The 15771-nt window shown below is 52.1% G+C and overlaps 1 protein-coding gene across 2 annotated transcripts; it reads left to right on the top strand.

Annotated features, from left to right (window-relative positions):
* The first annotated feature begins 3579 nt into the window (after positions 1–3579).
* On the top strand, positions 3580–12271 carry LOC106841911 (zinc finger protein 251-like). Of its 2 annotated transcripts, none has more exons than XM_014858197.3 (4): positions 3580–3985; positions 4399–4525; positions 4955–5068; positions 10175–12271. In XM_014858197.3, exons 1-4 carry the CDS (start codon positions 3953–3955, stop codon positions 10927–10929), a joined length of 1029 nt encoding a protein of 342 aa, XP_014713683.2. In that variant the 5' UTR covers positions 3580–3952; the 3' UTR covers positions 10930–12271. The 2 variants fall into 2 exon arrangements, with proteins under 2 accessions (XP_014713683.2, XP_014713684.2); XM_014858198.3 differs by having other exon boundaries at positions 3814–3985; positions 4958–5068.
* Positions 12272–15771: the final 3500 nt, after the last annotated feature.

Here is a 15771-nt window from a genome sequence, read left to right as displayed (position 1 = left end):
CCCCTCCTTATTAACGGACACCATTTATTTTCCGCTTTACTCTGTTGTAAATAATGCAGGATAGCAGATCCTTGTCCAGTATCCCATGTCGTGAGCAAGGATTTCTCTGGGGGGGTATACCTAGAAATGGGATTAAATGGGAATCGATGTGCAGATTTTAATTTTAGGTACTGCCACATTGTTTTTGAGAGTGGCTATCATAATTTATACTCCCTCTAGAGTCGTGTGACAGTACCTGTTCCCCTACTTCTTTTTTGCAGATCTAAGGGGTGAAAAACAGTATCCTGGTTTTTGTTAGCAATTTTGCTGAGATATAATTTAGAAACAATTAGATGCAGTTTTGTTTTTGTTTTGTTTGGGTTTTTTTGTTTTTCTTTGTGAGGACGATTCGCCCTGGGCTGACATCTGTTGCCAGTCGCCCTCATTTTGCTTGAGAAAGGTTGTCGCCGAGCTAACATCTGTGCCAGTCTTCCTCCACTTTATGTGGGATGCCACCACAGCATGGCTTGAGGAGCAGTGCTAGGTCCACGCCTGGGATCTGAACCCACAAACCCTGAGCCACCAAAGCTAAATGCGTGAACTTAACCACAATGCCACTGGGCCAGACCCTAGATGCAATTATTTTTAATAAATAAATATATTTGGGGGCCAGCCCAGTGGCCGAGTGGTTAAGTCCGCGAGCTCTGCTTCGGGGGCCCAGGGTTCAGATCCTGGGCGCGGACATGGCACTGCTCATTAGGCCATGTTGAGGCGGCATCCCACATGCCACAACTGGAAGGACCCACAACTAAAATATACAACTGTGTACTGGGGGGATTTGGGGAGAAAAAAGCAGGGGGGAAAAAAAGAAGATTGGCAACGATTGTTAGCTCAGGTGCCAATCTTTTAAAAATAAATAAATAAATAAATATATTTGATAAATAGAATTTTGCCAAATGACTCCTCCTATGTGACTTCCACAATCCAGACGGAGAACATCTCCATCCCCCCAAAGTGTTCTCCTGGACCCCTCCATCAGCCCCCACCCCTCCTGGGTGTTTCAATGAGCAAATCTGATAGCCAGACAGGCCAGGCCTCTGGGTTTATTAGACATTCAAACTTCTTCTGTAACTCCATCTCCTAAAATGACCTTGCCCATTTTCCACTGGGCTGGTTATCTTTTTCCTTGTGATTCAGTAGAGTTTGTTTTCTATTCTGGGTACAAATTATTTGCGTATTACATATGCTGCAAATCCCCTACCGTTATCTCTCCACAGAGTCACATGCGTCCTTCACTAATCCTGGTGTGGACAGATCTGTCTGCCTTTTCCTTTGTCACGTATATTCTCTGCTTCTGTCTCTGTCTTAGGATCCTAACAGTGTTGTCTTTTCTTTGAGAGGTTTTAAATTTTTACTTTTAATGCTTAGGCCTTCCAATCATCTAGAATTTATTTCTGAATATGATGAGATGTTGGAATCTAATTTAATTCTTTTCCATATGGAGAGCCAGTATTCCTGATAAGATGAATTAGCAATCTGCCCTTTCACACACTGCCTTGTCATCGAAATAGGGTCTTGAGAATAATCGTTTTGAAAAGAAATCAGTCTTGCAGCCATAGTAAGTGGGAAGTACATGTCTTGTAAACTATGAAGCAATGGTGATTTAAGCTTCAGGATATATAGAAAATTACACCTGATAGGTGTTGTCAGCACGTGAGGGCTGCAAAGAGACCCCCACTCATCCCCATTTAAGACCTAGAAATAGGATGGAGTTAAAGCTAAGGGGTCAGAGCAGAGCTGGGCCTCTCCCAGCCTTCAGCACAGGCCTGGGGCTGCATCTGAGAAGTGGAGCCATTTAGAGGGACCCTGGGACCCGGACAGAGGAGAGGGAGACAGAGCCCACCCTAACTCCACAGGGGCAGTGGGGGCTGTCCTGGCTGAGGCCTCCAGTGTGAGCCACTGCCACCAGTATGAGCATCCAAAACTGCATATGCTTCATCTCAAGCCCACCGAAAAGCTTCCTGGGTTGCATGGCTTCCCTTACAGGCCTGTCTACTGGGAAGGACTCTGCTGAAGGTGCCCAAGTGAGTGTCACTGTAGAGGGCCACCCGCCTTTACCCACCTGGCTGCTGGTGAGCCCTCGGGGAGAGACGCTGTCTGCTGCTTGAGTCCGGCTGCAGAGAGCCTGTTGCCATGGGAACTTGGAAATACCACCCAGGGAGGGGGCCAGCCATCCTGCCTCAGAGAACCGCCCTCTGCTTTGCAGCCGGCTGTCCACCCCTCCTCGAGTTGCACAGTGGACCCCAAGTCCACCTCTGGGTTGTGATGACTATAACAGCCCAGCCCAAGCGAGGTTTTTGAAGTGAAACAATCTAACTGAAGTTGGGGAAGGGCAGTGTTCACAAGTACCTGCTCTGTCTGGTCAGGGGGTGAGATGTGGGAGCACGCAAGGATTCACAAGGGGCCATTACAGTCAGCAGTGCCAAAGAGGGGCGCTTAAAGATGTAATAGTCTGACTGTTGTTAGACGTTTCAGTGCTGACAGATTTTCTCACCTCTCCCTCTTCTCTTGGCCCCACATCTGGGCAAGCTGATAAGAAAGCCAAGGCGCTCCCTTCAAGTCCCTGCCTGCAAGTGGGAACCCTCATCCCGGCCCCACCCTCTAACCACAATCAAAATTTCAGACCAATCTGCTTTCCTTGCTTCCTCAAGCCGTTTTTGGAGGCCTGCCTTGCTGCCCCAGAAAAGCTTCCTAATGAAGTAGTAAATCATTTCAAACCCTCTTGGTGTGTGTGTGCGGGGTCACAAATCCACATCAGAACCAAATTTTGGGTGGGGGTCTATCCTGATCCTGCAGTGTGATCACAAAAGAAAAGCAGGAAAAGGGATCGTCCTTACTGTTACAAACTGCCGCTTCCTTATGCTGCATCAGTTGCACGCCAAGGATTTGAGAAGTACTTCATCGTCTTTCCTCTCACCTGAGCGGCATGTCTGCTGCTCAAGTCCCCCTTGTAATTGGAAGCAGTATGTTTCCGACACCAGCTGGGCACAACCACAAACCTTCCTGACATCTGGACCAGTAGCCTCTCTCTTTTTCCCGTCCCCTCCCCTCCTCTTCCGTCCACTTTCCTTTTTCTAAGACAGAGCTCTGCCAGCGCCAAGCCCTGATTCTGAGGGACAGAGGCGCGCGCGTGGGCGTGTGTGTGTGACTCGCAGGCCCTCTGAGGTCAGGGTCCAGGGCAGGGACCCTCTTCAGGGGCCCAGGGCGGCACTGGCCAGACGGTGGAGGGGATGCGGCCTGTCCTAGGAACAGGAGTGTCCGGGACAGGGTTCCTAAGCCTGCCTTCAATAGTATCTCCGGGAGAACTTGCTAAATTGACTCCCAAGTCCAGCCAGACCGGCGGAACCACAAGCCCCACGCCAAAGGCCAGCAGTCTGCGCCTTCAGCAAGCATCCCAGGTGAGCCAGGGCAGGTAACTCAGGGAGGCGGGGCTGAGCGCAGGCGCGGGAGGCGGAGTCGAGGCCGGCGCGGGGTGGGGGCTCCTGCGGAGCAGCGCAAGCGGAGGAGGAAGGGGCGGGGCCTGCGGGGACAAAGAGGGGAGGAGCCCGGGGCCCCGCCCACCGCGCACGGGCAGGGTCGTCCGGGCTCGGGGGCGCGCTCGGTCCGCGGGGACGCGGCTCCCCGACAGCAGCGGGTTCTCCTGTAGCTCCCGCTGGACCCGGGAGCCCGGCGCTGCGGCTGCGCCCCAGGTAGGCCGGGCCAGGCAGTGGCTTCTCTAGCTCCCCGGCTGGACGGTGCGTTGAGCCGCGCACCCGGGGCTCACGTTCGCGCAGAGCGTCAGGCCCGCGGGAGCCCCATCGCTGGAAGGGCCCGGGCTGGGTCTGGAGCCCCCGGGCCGGCCGCCCCCACCCTGCCCACTCGCCGCTCCGCAGCCCGCCGCCGCTGCCCTCGCCCGGGGGGACCGGGAGCCGGCATGGCGCGCAGCCTCCCGGCCGCCTGGCCCCAGGTGAGCGCGTCTGCCCCCGGGACCTGGGGCTCCTTGCCTCCCAGAGGGTCTTTCCTCGGAGCCCGCTGCACCCGGGCCCTTGAGTCCCAGGTCCTCTCCAGGACGAGGGGCTCAGGGGGCTTCCCTTGTCCCCACCTTCTCTTCCCCGGAGGCCTCCCTGAGGCTGGGGAGGGACATTAATCAAAGAAGACAGTGGGGAGCAGGTTGGGGGGATGGAGGGAGGTGAGAAATGATGTCAGCTGGACAGGATGGGTAGGGAGTGCTGGTGCCCCTTATCATTAGGTCCCCCAGTGCCCCACAACCCATATTCCCCAGTACCTGCTGACCTGCCATCTGTCCCCTCCCCCTTGTGTGCCGATACCCTGCCCACCCCCGACATGGTGACCCCGTGTGCAGCATGAGTGTTGTTTCAGGGCCTGCTGACCTTCTGGGACGTGGCTGTGCACTTCACTCAGGAAGAAGGGGCACGTCTGGATCCCGAGCAGAAGGCCCTGTACAGGGACGTGATGCTGGAAACTTACAGGAACCTGGCCTCGCTGGGTGAGGGGTCTCAGACCCAGGCCTTCCGCCCTCCTCACCCCCAGTCCCCATTCAGAGTTCTGGTGGGACCCGGAGGGGCCAGACTGGCTGTGGCTCAGGGACCAGAGCCAGGCTATTCTGTGCCCAGGCCCAGGTGACAGATGGGGTCTCTGGGCCCATGCCCAGGGCAGGGCCTCTCCTAGGGCTCTGGGGCCTCTGTGAGTAGAGCATCCCCTTCTCTCACGGCTGCAGACCTTGCTTGAGCCCACTGTCCTTCTTGCCCTGAGCCTACACCCCTGCCCTGCTCCCCACCCCCACAGGGTCCTGGGGAGACTCCCTGTTTCTGAGCCTTCACCTGGGGCCCCCGAGCCCTCAGTCCCAGGGATACCTCCGAGGAGAGGAAGCTGAGGGTGTCCCAGCATCTCAGTCCACACACTTCCTCTCGGCCAGGAGTTCCAGGATCCAAACCAGATCTGATCTCCCGGCTGGAGCAAGGAAAGGAGCCCTGGGGCTTGGACCTGCTGGGGGCCAACGAAGGAGAGATCCTGGAAGACCCCAGCATGGGTGAGTGAGGGGAGCCAGGGGCCTCAGTTGTTCAGTATATACAGCCAGCCAGCGTGAGCGTCGTGAACAGCTGGATGGAAGGACAGTCACACAGAGTCATAAAGGGCACTCTTGTTGGCTTGTCCCTTGGTGTCGGTACCTGGGCACACGGACATGCATCAGATTGGAAACAGGCGGCCAGGTAGCAGGTGAGGAGTAAAGGCCGCCACTGTTGCCTTCGCCACCATTGCAGTAGATGCAGAGAACTTGCCAGGAGCCCAGCACTTGCTAGGTGCTTTACGAACGGTGCCTCACTTTCTCTCCCAACAACCCCAGCAACACCTGATGGGACGAGCATCAGTTAGAACCCTCACCTTCAAGGGACAGAAAATCCAAGCCAAACTGGCCAAAGCCAGGGGGACTCTTGGCTCAAGTCACGAAAGTTGGGGGTGGGGTTGCGCAGGGGCAAGAGCCAAAATACTTAGTGGTCCAGCCCAGACATCCAGCCTCCCGGAATGGCTGCTGGCCGTGCATGGTGGTGGCCCACTGGCTGGTCATCACCCAATCACCTCTCCTTAAAGGAAAACTCTTCCTGTTTCTCTACTTCTCACAGCACTTCCCAAATGTGTGGGAGGGTTTTCCCCAAACCAGCCAATTCCCCAACTCTCTGAACACCAACCTGGTGTCCTAGAAGTAACTCAACTCTAACACTGACTACCCGGAGTTAGTGCAGACCCTGCAGACGGAGCTCAGTCCCACCAAGTGCCCCCACTTACAGTGCCGATTGCAAGTCCAGGTTGGCACCTGTGCTTCTAACCGACCAGCCATAAATTGGAGGTTCCCACATCCCCCTCCTTGCATTCAGGTAACTTGCTAGAACAGTGCACAGAACTCAGGGAAACACTTTACTTACCAGGTTACCGGTATATTATAAAGAATACAACTCGGGAACAGCCAGCTGGAAGAGATGTGCAGGGCGAGGTGTAGGGTTTCTACGAGGCTCCAGCACATAGGCGAGACTGATTAAATCACTGGGCCTTGGCGATTGAACTCAATTGCCAGCCCTTCTCCCCTCCCTGAAGGTCTGGGGGTGGGACTGAAAGTCTTTTCGGGTTTGCACGCCATACAGGCTCTGTTGCGGAGCCAAAGGATCTAGTAACAGGAAGCAAAAATTCTGCAAGAGGGTCACAGGGCGTGATGGCTCCTGGATGCTTGTACACCTGCTGTCGGTTCGATGTCTATGCCCTCCAGGGAGGGCCCCAGCTGGCTTCTGGGCTGAACCCGTGCAATGTTCCATCAGGCTGGCTGCTTCTGCTGATGCATATATCATAGGACCAGCGGATCCGGGGGACCTGCACCCATGGTTTCACCTCCTTTGCCACAAAATGGGTCCCTTGGTCTAAAACTATGACCTGTGGCTCCCACATCAAGAAGCTAGGGCTGGGGGCTGGCCTGGTGGTGTAGTGGTTACATTTGCATAGTGGTTAAGTTTGCCTGGTCTGCTTCAGGGACCTGGGGTTCACTGGTTCGGATCCTGAGCATGGACCTACACACTGCTCATCAGGCCATGCTGTGGCGGCATCCCACATAAAACAGAGGAAAACTAGCACAGATGTTGGCTCAGGGACAGTCTTCCTCAAGCAAAAAGAGGAAGATTGGCAACAGATGTTAGCTCAGGGACAGTCTTCCTCACCAAAAAAAAAAAGAACTAGAGGTGGGCCCTAGAGGTGGGGTGCTGGCCAAGGTGCTGCGGGCAAACCTGGATCTGGAGTAGACGTCAGTGTTGGTGGGGCCCAGCCACTGCCCCCTGCAGGGTGGAAGGTGATTAACTTGCCCACAGCGCTGGTCAGTCCCCTTGCAGGTTTCAGACTGAGGAATTGGTCTTTGCTACTAACAGGTCATGCACTCGGCAGGAACAGGAGCTAGATGAGCCCGGGCGAGAGCTCTGGCCCCTCCCGCACTAAGGCTCCTCTGCCCGTGGGCTCACTGGTCAAGCTCTGGTGACTGAGGACAGAGGCTGGCTGATGTCCGAAGGACAAGCCATCCTGTCCCCCGGTCTCTGAGTGCCTCCCCTGCAGCAGACCTGCATGCCGTCCGTCAAACACCTCTCCCCAGGTGTGACCTTGCCCGGTCGACCTCTTTCTCGCCACAGAGCTGACGGCAGGTGCGCTGCCCTGAGCTCCGCCCCTCCCCCTCTGCCCACCCAGGCAGGAAGCAGGCCCTCGACCACCAGTCACTGGGGTCCCGGGGAGGCCCAGGGACAAGCTGAGGCAGAGGTGCTGGTGTCAGAGAGTTGACCGACGTGGGGACCCTGGCCCTTGCTCCCGTGACTTACTGTGTCTTCTGGACCTGCCAGGCCTGTTCGGGTGGATCTGACGATACTTGGCTGCTGATGGCAGCTCTAACCACACAGCCAGTTGCTGTCCCTTGTCCAGTCTCTGCAAAGCCCAGCAGCACATCAGACACCACTTTTGAAAGGGCAAGTGTGTCCTGCTGCAGCAGGCGCGCCTAGCCCAGAATCTACAGGCTCGACACCTGCAGCTGGCCAGGGACTCCACGCAGGGCCCAGCAGGTCCTCAGCACCTTGCAGCCGGGGCCTGTCACACAGCCCTCGCATCTTCTGGGCCCTGCTTGACACTGGCAGCCCGTGGGTCATGTGAACGGAGTGGGAGCGGTTTCCCCAAGGGTGGCATATGCTGTCTCAACCCCAAGAGGCCGACCAGGCTGAGCTGCCTTCCTGGCGGAGGAGGGCGGGGGCCACATTTGCCCTCTACTGAAGAGCTCATCTCCTGGCAGTGCCCACCTCTGGCCCCCTGCACTTCCCCCATGTGGCAGGCCCCTGACCCTTTCTAGGGGTTCACTCACCCTCTGCCACGCAGGCATCTCTAGAGCATCGGGAGCCCTTGCCACTTCCAGTTTGTTCACCAGATCCGATTGGCATGAGGTCATCAGCACAGTGACCACTGGGCTGCTGTGGATGTCACAGCTGTCCAAGTCTCTGTGGACCCCATTGTGACGGAGCCGACACAGCCCTGGGGCAGGACCATGAACATGTGCTGAGGTCGGTCCCGTGACATACGCTAGTCACTTTGATCCTCTTTGAAGGGAGCTGAGAGGAACACATCTGCCACATTGAGAGCCCCTCCTAGGTGCCTGAGGTGCTGTTGCTGTGTCTGTTCTAGGCGCCGCATCCAGCCCAGCGGCTGTGGCTGAGCCGACACTTGCTCAAGCTTCCAGTGGTTCCTCAGCACCAGGCATGAGCCATCGGGTGGTTCAAGGGCCAGGCAGGTGGACCGAATGGGGCTGCGGTTGGACCACCGTCCCTGCCTCCTTCAAGCCTCCAAGGCGGCCACGTGGGCACAGCACTGCTGCTGGTTGACAGCCTTGCCCAGGGCTGGGGGCAGTTTCCCGGCTTCCACTTGGCCCTTCCTGACATAGGAGCTCTCACGGCACCAGCCAGGAGGCCAAGAGAGGGTTCTCCCCTGCTAAGTGCACCTATCCCAATTAGACCCTCGGGGATGGGCGGCCACACGGGGGTCCATGACGTGGTCCTTCACCCCTTGTGTCACCTGGCTTCCATATGCCCCCACTCCACTGGCACTTCCGGGCCCTTTTATCAGTGTTGGCTCAGACCCTGTACCCGGCAGCCTTCTGGGCGAGGGTGTGCGTCTTTCCCTGGTGTCCAGCCCTTTGGAGAAGGATTGAGAATATATCTATTGTAGATATATATAATATAGATAGATATAACTTGCAGGGCTGTTCTTCTCAAGGGGACCCAGCCTCCCCTTCGGTCCACAGCCCTAGGTCTGTGAACTGCCCAGATCTGGGTGAGAGATTGGGCTCTCTATCGTGTCTGCTGATCTTGGCCCTCCACTCCCCATCACTTGGCTTTTCTTGTTCCACACGTCAAGCAGCAGCCTGGTTAGCTGCCCATTGTCTTTCTCAAGGAAGACCACAGTCGATTGTCCATCGCCAAGTGTCCCCACCCCAAGTCCCAAGGTCCTGCTCTCCTCTCCAGGCCTTGATCTGAGGCAAGGCAGCGATGGCCCAGCCTGCGCCTGCACGGCCCCTGGTGCTAGGCCTCGCTTGTGGCCTGGGCCCCACAGTCAGCACAGGGACGTCCACGGCGGGGAGCTGAGGGCTCAGGGGAGCTGTGAAGGCCTCTGGCTCTCACAGCCTCCCCTGGTGGTGGCTGGCTGCCCTGAGCCTGTCGCTTTACCCAGTGCTGTCCAGGACATTTACAATGGCCAGGCGACCCTGTGGTCCTCCTGAAGACCACTGCCCTGCACAGCTAGAGGGCAAAAACGCCCACATAACCTGGCGCTCCCCTCCCGCCTGCCCTTTCTCACTGGCCCCTGCGAAGTTCCTAGCCTCCTGGTGCTGCAGCCCCAGCCCTCTCATCTCATCCCTGTGCTGGAGGCCTGTGGCCGTCTGGGCAGTGGAGCCCCATCCCAGAAACTCTTCCTGGGGTTCAGCCACGCCACTTCCAGTACCACTCGCCTTAGTTTGGGTCCCCTGGGCACAGAGCCTGAGAGTTTGGGGTACCAATGGTGTATCTGGAAGGCAGCAATTTCAGAAGTGGGAGGAGAGAAAAGTCACTATGAGAGTTGTTGCTGTGAGCATGTGGAGTGTGATAGCTCCAGGAGGACTGGGAGGTGTGCAGAAGGCATCTGGAATTGTCCATCAGAGAGAGGGAGGTGGGGTTTCCTCCATTCCCGGCCCAGGCGGCACCTGTAGTGCAGTGCAGCTGGCAGCCCAGGGCTCTGGAGAAGGACCAGGGACTCCCCCAGAGGCTGCTGGCAGTGGGCAGCAGTTGGAGCTCAGCACAGCTGTCCACTGCAGCTGGGGCAGAAATCCTAGGTGGGCAGGGCCCTGAGGTAGGGTGCTAGCAGCATCTGCCACAGCCTTCAACTAGAGAAAGATGGAGAGACGGTGCAGCCTCACAAAGTTGGGACATACAGAGGAAGCCCTTGGGGGAAGGCGAGCACAGCCAATGAACTAGGGTCACCTGTGGGATGACCTGTGGGAGGTGTGGCAGACGGTCTGATGCTTGATCTGTGAGGCGGGTCAGGGCGCACGTGGACTTTCCAGCACGGGGGACACATAGGCCCTTTCTTTTTGTTTCAGATTCCAGCCAGGGGTCTCCATGTAAGCAGGTGACTGCAAGAGTGAGCATGTCTCAAGCTGCGCAGCCTCCAGGAGAAGCATCTGGAAGCTTCTCAGGGGTGGTGCCTCCAACACCGGTCTGCAGAGAAGCCCTTGGACACGAGGGCCGGTTAGGGAGCCTTGAGAACTTCCTTCTCCAGGAGAGACAGTTACACAGGACACACTGGACAATCTCCAAAGGAGAAGGTGCCCAGAAATGCAGTAGATGGGGACCCAAGATTTTCCTTAGTCCACCCCTTGGGACCCACGAGAGAAGCACTAAAGGGGAGAGAGCGCACACATGCGAAACGTGCGACAAGAGCTTCAGGTACCTCTCACGCCTGGCGAGGCACCGGGCCACCCACAGCGGCGAGAAGCCGCACGCGTGCGCGGAGTGCGGGCGCGCCTTCAGCCAGCGCTCCCACCTGGCGCAGCACCGCAGCGCGCACGCGGGCGAGAAGCCGCACGCATGCGGGGAGTGCGGCCGCGCCTTCACGCGCCTCTCCACGCTGCACCGCCACCAGCGGGTCCACAGCGGCGAGAAGCCCTTCGGGTGCGAGCGGTGCGGGAAGACCTTCAATTACAGCACCCTCCTTGCCCAGCACCGGCGGATCCACACCCGAGAGAGGCCGTTCCAGTGCGCGAGATGCGGCAAGAGTTTCATCTGGAAGTCAAGCTTTAGAAACCATCAGAAATCCCACCTGTGCAGCGGTGCCGCTTGGACCTCTGCGAGTTAAGCTTTGGAAGCTGCCGCTGGAGGGGAGAAGGCTTGCGACTCGCTCCAGGCCTCCATAGAAATGAAGGGCTCTTCCTCCGTGGAGGGACCCCAGAAGGATGTCCCCGGGCAAGTGGAAGCAGCGCCACAGCGCGCCCAGCGTCGGGGACCGGATTGTTGCTCCACCCACGATCAACGTGTGCATTTCAGGTCCCTCCCGTAACAGGAGGGCCGCCCAGGCTCCCTGCTCCTCGCCGGCGCCGCCCTGAAGTCTGCTCCGTTCGGCCTCGCTGTAGCAGCAAACTGGACAAATGGATGCTTTGAAGGTTACTATTTTCAAGTGCATCCGGATTTTATTTTTTAAATGCAGGTCTTTGTTGCAACATAGATGGGTTCTAAACGCCTTTGGAACCCAGACAGGCTGCAGAGCGTCTGGATAATCTTTCATCACACAACACACCTGAGCACCTGGCGAAGGGAGTCCGAAGGTCAGGAAATTCTAGCCATCATTTGGTTCTGGCTTTTTATTCTCGGATGCTGATTTGTTGCAGCAGATGTGGTGGTTCCTTCCTCGGCCAGCTCAGCCCCTAGCGCTGTCAGGCACTGAAGGCTTTGCTCACTCAGCCTCACTTTCCTGTTCGCTGACTGTCTCCTTAAGTCAGGCAGTATGAAACGTGGAGTGTGCATTTCGTTTTTGTGCTTTTTTCAGCCAGTTCCAGAGGGAATGAGTTTGCATAGTACAAAAGTTTTCTATACAATGATGACGTTAAAGACTATTAAAACACATGGTAGAAATATGAGACGAGGTTATAAAATAGACCAGTGGTCGTGAAACACACGGAGTGATATGAAAGTGAGCTGGCAAACGCTGCCCAAGCATCGAGGAGCAGGGCAAGGCTCTTCCTTTGTGTCCGTGCTCACCAATTAAACCTGGCATTCCTGGAAGGATCATGCTTGCACCTAAAGGCTGAGCGTCACCACGTATAGTGAAACTCGAAGTGTGTTCAGCCATTTTCTCATGGACAGTTTAAATAAAGAAGCACTACAAGATCATTCTAGGAAATATACAAATATACAATAAAGTATATGACGTGTTATGTTGAGTCATCTCATTTTGCCTCTTTAGGAATCCTTATGCCAATAGGTAAACTGACGATGAAAAGGGGGCGGTGGGATTTTGGTGTTGGCCAGTGTTTTACCCAAATTATCTAGAGTCAAAGCTTTAACAGAAGAAATCTCTCCTGAACTAAAGGAATATCTGATCTCAATACTGTGCACTAAGAAAATAATAGAGAGCAGCACGACTACTGAAATTACTTCAAAGGTTAAATACAATAAAAGCATCCAGAAAAAAGTAGTAGATCACTCACAAAAGAAAAAATAAGTTTGCCTCAGACTTGAACAAGCACCGTGGCCCCTTCCATAATTATTTCCTTAATGTGTCGTAGTCGTATTTTTTGTTATAGCCATATTTTATTCCTTTCTCTTTCCTACTAGGATGTGATAGCAATAGGTAAATTCAACATTAAGTTCATAAGATGCAAAATATGTGATAGACTCTTGCCAGAAATAAAGGAGGAGACATGGCTCAGAAACACTAGATGTGAGACAGGATGCAATAAATGAAGCAGACGTTGGATTATCTCCCTTTGGGGACAGGGAGAGAGCACTTTCAGATGTATGCAATAATTGCATTATGTTGGAAAGGGTTGAGAAAAGTTTCCAATTGCTTTACGGAAAGAGGTACCTATGTGGATATTGGGTAGTCAAGGGGTGGACTGTAATGAATCTCTCTTGTTTTAGCCTATCCCACATCCATCCCCTCCCCTTTTCTTTTTGCAAAATTTCCTCAGTTTTGGTTTGCAGCACTTCCTAGGGTCGGTTGTACACAGTCGTGGTGGTACCATCCATCTGGATACACCACCCTCCCTTCCCACCTGGTCGACATGTGACTGAAGCTAAGGCAGTCAGAGCCTCCTCTCCAGCCTTGCCCCTGAAGGTGAATGTAAAATCCGGTGATGCCCTAAGCCTTCTTTTCTTCTCAGACCATGTATTCGGCGACAGTAATGTGGCACCTCACCTTGCTCCTTCCTCTCTCCAGATACCTACTAGAAATCTTCATTTAAACGTCCTAGAGACAGTTCAGTTTCAACATGGCATGACTGACCTCATTTTTGCCTTCCCTCTCCCTTCCAAAAACAGCAACTGTTAATCCTCCTGTGGATTCTCTTTCCATTTGTAGATTCACCGTCCACCCAATATCTATATTCTGGTCTCCTCCTCAACTCCTCCCTCCCCTCACCTCCCACATCCCACTGCCACCACATGCTGCTCTTTCTTCCTTAGAAATGGATCTCAAGTCTCTCACCTCTCTGCAATTGATTTTTGTTTTTGCTGTTATTTGTTTGCTTTTCTTTTACTGAGTTGAAATTCATATAACGTGAAATTAACCATGTTAAAGTGTACAATTCAGTGGTATTTAGTACATTCACAAAGTTGTGCAACCGTCACGACCATCTAGTTCCAAAACATTTTCATCACCTCACAAGAGACCTGTGCCCATTAAGCAGCCATTCCCTGTTCCCCCAACTCCATCACTAGCAGCTGGCAACCACTAATCTGCTCTCTCTCTGTAGATTTACCTCTTCTAGATATTTCATATAAATGGAATCATACACTTGGCAACCTTCTGTGTCTGGATGTTTTCACTTAATGTAATGTCTTCAAAGTTCATTCATGTTGTAACATGTGTCAGTACTTCATTCCTTTTTATTGCTGAATAATATTCCACTGTATGCATAGACCACATCTTGTTCATCCATTCATCCACTGACAAGCACTTGGGCTGTTTCCACCTTTTGGCTATTATGAATAGTGCTACTATAAACATTTGTGTACAAGTTTCAGTGTGAACATGTGTTTTATTTCTCTTGAGCATATGCCTAGGAGTGCAATCGCTGGGTCATATGGTAATTCTACATTTAACTTTTTGAGAAATACCAAACTGTGTTCCACAGTGGGTGTGCCATTTAACATTCTCACCAGCAATGTGCGTGGGTTCCTATTTTTTCTCATCCTTGTCAACACTTATTTTTATTATTATTGTTATTTATTATTTTATTATTGTTGTTACTGTTATTATTGTAGTTATTATTATTAATACCATTGCAATGAGTGTGAAGTGGTGTCTCACTGTGGTTTTGATTTGCATCTCCCTAATGACTAGTGATGTCGAACATCTTTTCATGTGCTTGTTTGCCATGTATATGTATATATTTGGAGAAACATCTGTTCAAGTCTTTGCCCAATTTTAATTGGGCTGTTTGTCTTTTTGTTGTTGGTTTGGAAGAGTTCTTTATATGTTCTGGGTACTAGACCCTTATCAGATATATGATTTACAAGTATTCCCTCCCGTTCTGTAGGTTGTCTTTTCACTTTCTTGATAGAGTCCTTTGATGCATAAATTTTTAAAATGTGATAAAGCTCAATTTGTCTATTTTTTCTTTTGTTGCTTGTGCTTTTGATATCATATCTAAGAATCCATTACAAAATTCAAGATCAGGAAGATTTACCCCTGTTGTCTTCTGAGAGTTTTAAAGTTTTAGCTCTTACACTTAGGTCTTTGATTCATTTTGAGTTAATTTTTGTATGTAGTGTGAGGTAGGGGTCCAACTTCATTCTTTGCATGTGGCTATCCAGTTGTCCCAGAACCATTTGTTGAAGAGACTATTCTTTCCCTTTGAATGGCCTTGGCAACTTTTCCAAAAATCAATTGACTATAGATGTATGGGTTTATTTCTGGACTCTCAGTTCTATTCCATTTGTCTCTATGTCTATTCTTATGCCAGTACCACATTGCTTTGGTTACTGTAGCTTTGTAGTGTACTTCGAAATTCAGGAAGTGTGAATCCTCCAACGTTGGTCTTCTTTTTCAAGATTATATTGTCTATTCTGGGCCCCTTGCAATTCCATACGAATTGGAGGATTGGCTTTTCCGGTTCCACAGAAAATAAAATTAAAAAAGGCTGCTGTGATTTCGGCAGGGATTGTATCGGCTCTGTAGATCACTTTGGGTAGTACTGCCAACCTAACAATGTTAAGTCTTCCAACCCATGAACGTAGGATGGCTTTCCACTGACGTAGATCTTCTTTAATTTCTTTCAGCAATGTTTTGCAATTTTCAGTATGCAAATATTGCACCTCCTTGGCTAAATTAATTCCTAAGTGTTTTATTCTTTTTGACACTAGAGTGAATCATTGTTTTTTTAATTTCCTTTTCGGATTGTTTATTGCTAGTATACAGAAATACAACTGATTTCTGTGTGTTGATATCGTATGCTGAAACTTTGCTGAATTCGTTGTATAGCTCTAGCAGTTTTTTGTGGATTCTTTAGGGTTTTCTCTCTATATAAGATCATGTCATCTGTGAATAGTGATAGTTTTACTTCTTTCTTTCCAATTTGGATGACTTTTATTTCTTTTCCTTGCCTAGTTACTCTGGCTATAAGTTCAGGTACCACGTTGAATAAAAATGGCAAAAGTGGACATTCTTGTCTAATTTCTGAACTTAGAAGGAAAGCTTTCACTGTTTCATCACTGAGTATGATGTTGGCTGTGGGTTTTTCATAAATACCCTTTATCAAGTTGAGGAAATTCCCTTCTATTCCTAGTTAATTGAATGTTCTTATCATGAAAGGGTTTTAGATTATGTCAAATGATTTATCTGCATCTGCTGAGATGATCATGTATTTTTTCTTCATTCTATTAATGTAGCGTATTACATTGATTTTTGCATATTGAACCATCCTTACATTGCAGGAATAAATCCCATTTAGTCATGGTGTATAATCCTTCTACTATGCTA

The sequence above is a fragment of the Equus asinus genome, chromosome 12 (genome assembly GCF_041296235.1).
Source record: "Equus asinus isolate D_3611 breed Donkey chromosome 12, EquAss-T2T_v2, whole genome shotgun sequence".
Classification (NCBI taxonomy): Eukaryota; Metazoa; Chordata; class Mammalia; order Perissodactyla; family Equidae; genus Equus; species Equus asinus.
This window is presented reverse-complemented; position numbering and strand designations above follow the sequence as displayed.

Bases quoted from the DNA above. Each gene is read 5' to 3' on its own strand.
- LOC106841911 (XM_014858197.3), top strand. From the start codon at position 3,953: ATGGCGCGCAGCCTCCCGGCCGCCTGGCCCCAG. The intron at 3,986-4,398 runs GTGAGCGCGTCT...GTGTTGTTTCAG, and splicing joins TCCCGGCCGCCTGGCCCCAG to GGCCTGCTGACCTTCTGGGA. The intron at 4,526-4,954 runs GTGAGGGGTCTC...CCTCTCGGCCAG, and splicing joins CAGGAACCTGGCCTCGCTGG to GAGTTCCAGGATCCAAACCA.